General features: G+C 32.4%; 1 protein-coding gene across 1 annotated transcript in view; it reads left to right on the top strand.

Moving 5' to 3' along the window:
• The first annotated feature begins 1536 nt into the window (after nt 1-1536).
• Nucleotides 1537-11260, top strand: part of LOC148302152 (uncharacterized) — a 70598-nt gene continuing 60874 nt past the window's right edge. Inside the window, exon 1 of the mRNA XM_088272106.1 lies at nt 1537-1676. Within this exon, the coding sequence (XP_088128232.1) occupies nt 1619-1676 (58 nt within the window). The 5' untranslated portion in view covers nt 1537-1618. The remainder of the gene's footprint in view (nt 1677-11260) is intronic.

Genomic DNA, 11260 nt, shown 5'->3' with positions numbered 1-11260 from the left:
AAAACAACTGATTAGTATTACGCCATGTTGGAATAGAAATCGATGGCTGAGACGTGACGTCAGAAAAATGCGGAATGTTTATTGGGTATTTTTTAAATGTTGGCCACGCCTTTCTCTATTAGCGCGCTTAAGTTGGTAGAAAGATCGACGTGAAGATAGCAGATTTTATTCCAGACATATTTTCTATAATAAACGTACTTGACTTGATAAGAGAAAATAGTCATTGTAACATTTGTCCATAAATACGATTACTGGTTTTATATTCTATTTACAGTTATCAATGAAACTTAGCACCTGAATACTATATGTGTTCTAATAAATATAAACAAAAATATTCCTTATCATTTTTTTATATAAAGAATACTTTTGAACTTTATATGAATAGGATTTGATGTATATTCAAAAATTACGCAAACAGCTGTGGATGTTTTGATTGGCTACTAAAAGATGATCCGGATATTTTTGAGATCCGATTCAATCCGATTTACCACAAGTTCCCAACTTTTTTTGGTCTAGCGCCCCCTTGTCAAAATTTTCCATCGACGGGAAAGAAAATTGCCAGAATGCCCTTCATGGAGGGGAAGATACAAATTATATTGCCTTCTCCCTTACCCTACGTGTGATTTCTAGGCCCTCTCTACCCCCTAGAAGACTTCTCCAGCGCTCAAGTATTTTTTAATCATTCTTTTGCTGATACTTTGTGGCACATCACAAACTTTGTTTCGAGAAACTGTTATTTTTCGTACTATCACAAAGGTTTTTGGTTTTTGATAAAAGTGGTTAAAATCAAAATTTGGACAACTATATGTTACAACTACATTATAAAACATATTTAGAAGAATATCCCAAATAACAGGTGAATAGAAAAACAATTATTATTTTACTTAATTTCAGTGCCTATCTTAATTGATAAATACTTACTATCGAAATAAGCAGATAAAAATGTAAATTTGGAATTCAGGATTAAGTTTCTTCTTTCTTCTTCTTAGTCAACCACTTCTCCATTGCTGGGTGTATCTATCAGTATTAAGTCACTATGCCGTAAATATGAAAATCTGATTCCAAGTTCCTGTCAATTTATTATAATAAATTTATTAAAAGTCATTTATTATTGAATGGAATGAATATCATAATTGTTGTGTACTTCTGTAAGACTATCATAGATAGACCTATAATAAGTAAAGACTACATCTTACACTAGATTGAAACACTAAGATATTTGTATTCCATTACCGAATACGAAGATATGTATGCAGCATAATTTAATATGAAACGTAAAGCCACTCACTTATCCTACAACACTACAATCGTAGTGTCAACACTACAGTGACTGTAGTGTTTCGTGTAGAATGTAGCGCTACACACTGTGCGGTGTCATCACTACTACAGATCACCGAATCAGAAATCAGTTGATCGAGCAAGTTGCGCGTGCGCGGGTGTGCGTTCGGTCATGCGCGTATTTGAGATTTTTTTTTTAAACTACGCGCCCGCGATGCATTTAAACCTCGACGCAAAATTGTGATACGGTTATTTACACAGTAAACAATGATAACATTTGATAATGTGCACAATTTACGTTGTGGGTTTCACGGGATAAGTTGATTTACAAACTTGTGCGATGGATGCAGCCGCGAATGCTGACTCGGACCATTCTCTGACTTGGGAAGATTTCTTCGGTATGTCACGTTTAAATCTTTAAAATATTGATGAACACAATCATTGATGATAACCCATATCATCAATGATTGTGTTCTTTTTTAAATGTATTTTATGAGTTGTACATCGGAATTCATTTTATGTTGATTATTTGACCGTTTTATGTTTATATTTTAGTTTGTCTTCGCGCCGCCCACATATTATTGTTTTGTTTAGTTTTGTAGAGTAGTACCTCGTCTTAAGGCACTCTGGTAAATGATACTTCGCTATAACGTTATTCTTTTTTTTTTTTTAATTACCTAACGTCCAAGTGACTCTGAAATCTAGCCTACGGCTTATGCGACACCGCTTATCATGACCCTACTCAGACTTAAACTTTTTAAGTTTCATAGCCATGCCTACTCGTGAGTGGATTTACTCTTTATGTTTATCAAAGTTACTATAATTTCGTAATGTATTTTTTTTTATTTAATAACTTTGTTTTTATTAAAGTTACTATAATTTCGTAATGTAATATATTTTTTTTATGTAATAACTTTGTTTTTATTTAAATTGTAAAAAAAAAACACAAAAAACAGTGTTTTTCTTTTACAATTTCATCATGTCGTACCACAAAGTGATTCCCGAAAGAATAAATAAACTTTTGTATTTTTTTTGTTACAAAAATGTTAGTAATACATGACCACTCACCGAGATTTTTATGTCTACCGGTTTTGAGACGTGCCCGTCTCTTCGTCAGGACAATCACTACCACACAATGCAAACAATACTACCCGTCACCACCATAGCACTATTCATACACTTCCTAACTACATCAAATGTTCACACGCGATTTTGGTCGACCCGAGGACCAACATGCACTAGCGGTTGCAGCACAAACATGCACTAAGGGCCGAGGTCTGGCTTGCGCTAGGGATGTTAGTCAAAGTATTTTTTTTTGTTTTCTAATAAATTAGTCAAATCCAAGTTTTATTTTCGTTAGTGTTAACGAAATTTCGAACTATATTTTATATTATTTATTGACGTCTCAACGGAGAGAAGAAGAATATGGAAGTTTGGGCATTTACGGGGCTTACAGCCGTCATAGGCTAGTTTGAGTGATCACTTTACACACATGTAACATTCACCAATTCTACCCATGATTGACAACCACACTACTCAAATCATTGGAAGTTCTATATATATCATCCAATTTCGAAACATTGTGCTTGAATTACTCGAATTTCACTAGAGACATCTATTGGTGAGATGATCACATATAAAGTTATAATGGAATATTTGCAGACGGGAGGAATATGTAATTTAACATACTCAACCTATAAAGGATTGTATTAGACTCGTTTTGCGTTTATAAGAGCCGCTATAATCAATATTTTCATTCATCGTTTTCTTTTGCAAAATTCGCCTGCGTTAAACCGTTGTTTTCGTAAGTTGGTAACGAACGACGTCACAGAAACGATGGACTTATTTTAATATTGGTGACATTTCTAAATTATTTGCGGCTCTATTTGTTGATGTCTATGGTCCAAATATGTACATTTTCTGGGCATTCTGAAAGCATGCACAACTGAAAATTGTCGATTTTTGATATATGACGTTGTTGAAAGGAGTGAGCGACATCATGAAATTGATCCACTATATTGTATATAACGTAATGGCGTCGTTAAGCGGGGTATTACCGTATTGTACGTTTTAGGCAAGATCTAGAGACACTTCGGTCGTGGAAGTTAGTTTTGAAACTGGTTTGAAATTATTTCCACTGGAAGAAACTTGATTGCGCCCGCCATTGCCTGACACAAACAATTTGTTGCGAAATGTGCAACGGCACACTCATTGTACATTGTATTATAATAATTATATAAAAATGGAATGAATTAGAGATGTGACTTCGTTCCTCAAATCGATTTATGATCTCTGGTTTTGTCTTTGATTTTATCTATGATTTGTGTTCCATCTTGGGAAAACGATCGTTTTCAAAGAGGCTTCTAGGACTGTCAAAAATGATTTATTAAATGCAATTTTGCACATGTCGCTCACTCCTTTCAAGAACGTCATAAATAAAAAATCATCAATTTTCAGTTGTGCATGTTTTCGGAATACCCAGAAAATGTACTATATCTTACCAAAAGAGGCATATTTTTTACTTAATATTTACCCGCTACAGGGCAGAAAATGTTGACAATCACACTACTTGATTTTGGAACTCCTAGATATATTAATATATCTCGTGACACAGCACATATCGCTCACTCCTTTCAACAAAGTCATAAATCAAAAATCGTAATTTTTCAGTTGTGCATGTTTTCGGAATGCCCAGAAAATGTACTATATCCCAGCAAAAGAGGCATATTTTTAACTTAACTTTACTGCCCGCTACAGGGCAGAAAGTGTTGTTTTTGCATTTTGAAGAAAAGGTATTGTTTAATTATTTTTTTAAATGTACTAAATATTTTTCAAATGGAGAAAAAACCTTCAGATTTTACCTAAAAAGATGTGTTGCACAGTAAAAAGTTCAATAAGGGACTTGATATTTATTTTTAATACACTGTGTTATATTTTAAATCTTTAAAAACGTTCTTGAAAGGAGTGAGCGATGTGTCAGAAAAAATAAAAGTTTTTTCTTAAAAATCACTTAACTGATGTTTTTACTTCTACCTATTTGGTTTTAATTTTACGATGCGTATTGAATGGTGTGATTTATCAACGATTATTTTGAATAATCTTGTGTTGACCAGAAGTACAAAGGATAGTGCAAAAATTAATATATACATAAGAAATTGACAATTATAGCGGATAGATATATTAAAAACATACAAATTAAGTAAAAAGACTCTTTTTAAAGAAACTTTGTTAAAGATGTAGAAGAATCCCGCTTCGGAATACCCCCTCAGAGACATGGAACATATGAATATCCGACGTGATATTGTTCAGTATAGCGGTAGCTGTTCCTGCAGGCATAACCATCGGCAGGCTGGTCCTGTGTATAATAAAACCCTTATCCGCACCCCAATAGGTGCATAGGGCACTGCGTCATATAAACGCAGTGTTATCTTGATCGTTTTACATATGAAGGAAAGGTGATCAGCCCTCCGCTTCAGGTACCAGTCTAGGGTAATATGAAATAAATATTTCAGTGAAAAAATCACTTATATTTATTTTACCCCCCTTGGGAATCGAACCCGGGACCTCTAGAACGGTAGCCGAGCGTGCTGACCATTACACTACGGAGGCGGACAATTTTGTTTGACCTGTGTATAGGAATGGGAAAAAAATCTATGCCGACGCTGTCTTAGCTAACTATCGGGGACATACAGACCAATGTTCCGGGTAATTTCAGGATTATCCATCATACCGCGCAACAATGGATAAAAATGCCTCATTAAATACACATTCCTTTTGGCAAACTCTATCAAATTCTACAAAATAATGAGGTTCTGACTTGTATCAAAATAAAAATTAATGTACGCACCTTGCATACTGCAGGTTAACACATATGCACTAGAAACTATGGCTCTGACAAAGAGAAATGCAGAAAAGCTCAGATGCACACAGCGATCCATGGAAAGATCCATGCTTGGTTTAAGTCTGATGGATAAAATGAAGATATCAGTAACAGAACCAAAATACAGGATATCATAAATCGCGTGACAAGACTCAAACGCCAATGGGCAGGACATATTGCAAGACATGACCCCACAAGATGGACCCCTAAATTTTTAAGATGGAGACCTTAGGAGAACAAAAGAGGTGTCGGAAGACCCCAAAAGAGATGGTCCGACGACATAGTCGCTGTGGGGGGTAGAAACTGGCTGCAAGTAGCAACTGACAGGAGGAAATGGAGGATACAGAAGAGGCCTCTATCATGTAGAGATACCTCAGGAACTTCTTAGTTGTGTAGTTAGTTATTACCACAAAAGAGGTGTCGGAAGACCCCAAAGAGATGGTCCGACGACATAGTCGCTGTGGGGGGTAGAAACTGGCTGCAAGCAGCAACCGACAGGAGGAAATGGAGGATACAGAAGAGGCCTCTATCATGTAGAGATACCTCAGGAACTTCTTAGTTGTGTAGTTAGTTATTACCACAAAGTGACTGCCGAATAAATTAATGAAGTCTAGCTGTACGTGACATCTCCGCTATTGTCTTGGAGTGTCTTCTTATCTCCAGGAATACAACGACTAAACAAATACGGCGATGATAATAGTTGGTGATAATCGCTAGTTCTGTCAATAGAGCATGCTAGTTCTAGGAAACGCTGCAAAACGATCTCCATATGGCGTCGTGCATCTGCTGATAAGGAAAAAATGCGCGTTCAACACCGTGTACATGATAGAAGTGAAACTTATTTAAAAAATTAAGAATAAGAGAGCTTAATAAAAGCTTTCACTACTATTAAAATATATATATATATATATATATATATATATATATATATATATATATATATATATATATATATATATATATATATATATATATATATATATATATATATATATATATATATATATATATATATATATATATATATATATATATATATATATATATATTAAACACTTGAAAATACCACTTTAATGAGTTTTATTACGACTAGTTTCGAAAACGACAGATGTTTTATTGGTACAAATAAATTAGACTGGTACAAATTAAATATAATTAGATATAATTAGACTGGTACAAATTAAAACATTTAAAAGTTTTAATTTGTACCCGAAGATGAAAACATCTGTCGTTTTCGAAACAAGTCGTATAAATAAATAAAACTCATTAAAGTGGTATAATTCAAGCGTTTAATTTTAATAAAATAAGAAAATATGACTTGACACTACATGTGGTATTGTTTGCATGCTGCAGTAGTGATTGTCCTGACGAAGAGACGGGTACGTCTCGAAACCGGTTGACATAAAAATCTCGGTGAGTGGTTGTATACTAATGATATTAACATTTTTGTAAAAAAAAAATAAGTAAAGAAGAAATACGTTAATTTCTCCTTGTAACTTGTATCTGCCCACTTGGTGCACGATATACGGGCCCGTAATGCGATACTCTATTATATTATAGATGCAGGGTGAGTTCTTTTTGAAGTTACAAAAAATCATCAATGTGTACATATGTGACAACGTACTTCATATTCATAAGTTGTACTCTTACATGTTCGCATCCTGCACACATCCGGCGTACGTGAAACACAGGGCCACACAAAGCCGAAGAGATGATATTTTAAAACATAAAAAAGAATTAAATAACACTCTCCTTATCATTCATCGTTCATTTTGTGTATTATTTACAGGGTTTTTCACTTCATTCGCTCCATAAATTTATTCCATTGACTCATCCATGTACTGTCTCTCGAGATTGATCAATATATATGTAATAAAATGCCTAGGTACCTACCTATACATTTTATTAAGTACTTACATATAGTACCTACATAAAACAGATCTACCACCAGATGTCGCATGCGTCGCACTGAATAAAACAAAAGACATCAGATAGAAAAAATATAATATTCTAAACTGTCAGAATCAGAGAGATAAATAGAAAAATATTGTAAAGATTAATTAAGAATAAACTTTAATTACAAAGCAACACATTGTTTATTTTATTATTATACACCCACTTAACATATTATTTACACCCAATTTACAAAGAAAAATATTACCACGTTAAATATATAATAATATATTGGCAAATGAAGGAAATTCAAATAAATTAGAAATTACGCAAAATAAAGCGATGAGAACAGTACTTAAGAAAAACAGATATAATAATATAGAAAAAAAATGAGAGAAGAACTCAACTGGTTATCTATAAAAAAGACACTAAAATATAATATGCTGATCTTTATATATAAATTTTCTAACGATAAATTACCTAAATATTTTAAGGATAAAATAGTTTTAAAAAAATCATGGTCATATTACTAGAAATAAGGATAAAATGAGACTGCCATTGTTGAAAAAAACCGAATCGCAAAATTGTTCAATGTATATGGGTTTGAAAATGTATGATGAGATGCCTGAATGTATGAAGAATGAAAATAGTCTGAAAGAATTTTAAAATAAATGTTTTTTTACTGTAAGAAGATGTAAATATATATATATGATGTAAATAATAGTTTATATTAGTTTAATATAAGCTAATTAAAGAAATAAAATAAAAAATAAAAAATCGTTTGAAAATGCCATAACGAGGCGAAACAATTGTCACAATACTTATTTATAATGCGTTTTTTAACAATAAAATACAACTTAGTAGACTAAAAAATCAGTGTTTGATTTTAACAATTAACATATCGCTCACTCCTTCCAACAACGTCATATATCAAAAATCGTAAATATTCAGTTGTGCATGTTTTCGGAATGCCCGAAAAATGTACTATATGCCAGCAAAAGCGACATATTTTTAACTTAATATTTACCCGCTACAGGCCAGAAAGTGTTGTTTTTGCATTTTGAAGAAAAGGTATTGTTTAGGTATTTTTTTATTTATACTAAATATTTTTCAAATGGAGAAAAAACCTTCAGGTTTTACCTAAAAATATATGTTGCACAGTAAAAAGTTTAATAAGTGGCTTGATATTTATTTTTAATTCATTTTACTATATTCTTAAACTTTAAAAACGATCTCCAGAAAAATCAAGTTTTTTGTTAAATGACGTTGTTGAAAGGAGTGAGCGATATGAATAATAATTAGCGTTTATTTATACAGATTTATACTTAATATACATACTCTCAAAATCAATGGGATGTAATCATTCCTTTAAAGATGAGATCATCACGTGTCTGGCGCACAGTGTGAGAATCAGCTAATCTAGCTGTACTAAATTAATAACTCCCTAACCTTAGTTATGTATACTATGTGTGATACGTCATTTTAAAGGTAATGAAACCAGGAATAGAGATTAGAAATAGTTTTATTAGAATGTGTAAGTACACGGTAAAAGTATGTCATTCAAAGGTCGAGATATTATTCGATGAACCTTCCATTGTACATAATCGTTTTAAAAATAAATTATGGTTTCACTTAATAAAATAATACATTAAATTTCTCACGTTTTTAATATTGGTAATAGAAAACAGAAATACAATAAAAGCTCTAACAAAAAAAAAGCCAAAAAATTTGAACTCAAATAGGATATATTTAAAAAAATGTTTATAAATCACTGTGATTCAGTCACTTTTGCTATTTTCACTATCAGATGAACCCGAATATGGTACTTCGGGAGTTTTTAATAAACGTAGAAAATCAGAAGATAATTTACAGCTTTTTTGTGAAAGATTCCTCAAACTTGTTATGAAAGGGTCAGAAGATATAAAAAGGATGTGCAGCAAATCTCTTTTTGTATCAATTCTTGATATTTTACTCGTATTGTCCCTTCTAAATCTTTTAATATCTTTATGTCTAGCTTCTTGTGCTTCTTCCGAAAGTTTACCGATAGGTAGAATACAAGAGTCTATAATTTCTTTACCGTGTACTAAAATTTTATGGACACTTGCAGGCATGTAAAACCAAGAATAATGTTTTTAAAAAATTAGTCTTGTCTCTCACGCAAACTTATCAAAAGCATTAATATTTATGTCATATCCACAAGATAAAACCTCTAAAACAGTTTTAAATCATTGGATCAATTCTTCATTTAACCCTGTAATAGCTGCTGTTTTTGAGGAATTTTTAGAAATTTACTTGCAGTATTGCCGTCATTTGTATTGCCAGTACCATGTTTAGGTATGTCCACTAAAACACCCATTTCTTCCCTGAATTTTTCTTGTAAAACCATTTTTCTTAATTGAAGGTTTTCTTCATCACTCTTATCTCTAATTTGCCATTTTTAAATATTCAAACGATATGCAATATGCAGGAGACATGCGAAAAATCGAATCCACGCATGGAGGAGAGATATTCCAAATGAATACATATTTTGATCTGGAATTTTGGTGATAAAATTGTCATTGTTCATCTCTCGAGGAGTTGCACCACAAATATAGCATTTGTTTGAAGATTTTTATGATGAAAGAGTGCTACAAATTGGTCCATCTACCATCGTAAATAACATTTTGTGATTTTCATTCACCTTAATTTCAGTTGAATTTTTTTACCCTCTCACATGTTTCTTCGAAATTTTTCAGTGGCCGTCCAATCCTAGTGCGAGTGTTATGATACGGTTGACAAACAGACGGCATAGTACTAAGAATATGCTTTGGCAAAGTAACTGATACATTGAGCCGTTTAGAATTGTATTTCAAGAATGTACTCATATTTCTCTTACTTTTTTGCCAACGAACATAAAATTTGCAACATAAAGCACTCACAAAATTATTTAAATATATCTAAGTAGTTTTATTGCACAAAGAAAAACCAAAGAAGTTCATTATGTAAGTGGAAATATTTTCTTTTCGCGATGCTACATCGATATCACGCCAAAGCTTAAACAATTCACTCCGAATAAAAGTTCGCCCGCTCACTGAAAAAAGGGAAAAAAATTAAGGTTTGCACCTTTTGGCAGAAAAAATCTACGGGCCTAAATAGATAAAGAATGAAAATATAATATAGTGGTACTTTTAGAGTGGTGTTCGAAGAAGTTTTTTTCTAAAGTCTATTCAATTTGACAAAAGTTTCTAAAAAAAAAATTGATTTTGTAATTTTGTTATAATTTTATTTAAAATGGATCGATTATATATTTGACATTTTGTAATAAAAATAATAATAAGTATACCTTGTTTTGTAGACTCCATGACAGTTTTCGTAAAAATAATCACCACAGCGCATAAAACAATCATCCGAACGCACTAATAAAATTTGACTGATAACTGAAAACTCACAGTACTTCCGCCATAACATAGTTTACGACGCTGCCAAACTAACACAGAGATTTTTACAAATCAAAATTTTTAAGTTTTATATAGATCAACCTTTCAAAATCATATTAGACATACAATTAATACTAAATGAAGATATTCATTTTAGGACTTTAGTACAGCTAGATTGGCTGATTCTCACACTGTGTGGCGTCCTGTAAACGTAGAGGCACTATTCCCGGAATGCGGGATGACTCCTCATGAATTCCCGATTCGGGAATCTGTTTGAGGATAATAATATGGTTATTCAACCTCATTCTTGAGCCTCTCGGGGTCACTTCAACCACAAAACCTTGCTAATTCAGACTTCATTGTACAAAATACGCAATTACGAAATGTTTGATGGTACCATTCAGTAAGCGACCGCCGGCGCGAGAGGCCAGACGTGTATGTACGTACAATATTTTTTATAATAAATATTTAAATATTTGGCGCTTAATTTGTAGAAGTCCATTTAAATTTAAATATTAAATATTAAAATCAAACACTGATTTTTTGACTCTACTAAGTTGTATTTTATTGTTAAAAACACAAAATAACAACAAAAACACGTTTGCCATTGCTTTTTTCAATCTGCCTCGGCTTCTACGTCTAATACGCAAGTACATAACGCTCACTCCTTTCAACAACGTCATAAGTAAAATAAAACTAGACTTTTCGAGGGATCGTTTTTAAAGTTTCAGAATATATTAAAATGTATTAAAAATAAATATCAAGCCACTTATTGAACTTTTTACTGTGCAAC

The sequence above is a fragment of the Brachycentrus maculatus genome, unplaced genomic scaffold (genome assembly GCF_059751285.1).
Source record: "Brachycentrus maculatus isolate JH-2025_06_01 unplaced genomic scaffold, ASM5975128v1 h1tg000475l, whole genome shotgun sequence".
Taxonomy (NCBI): domain Eukaryota; kingdom Metazoa; phylum Arthropoda; class Insecta; order Trichoptera; family Brachycentridae; genus Brachycentrus; species Brachycentrus maculatus.
The sequence above is the reverse complement of the archived record's forward strand: the minus strand, read 5'-3'. Positions and strand labels throughout refer to the sequence as shown.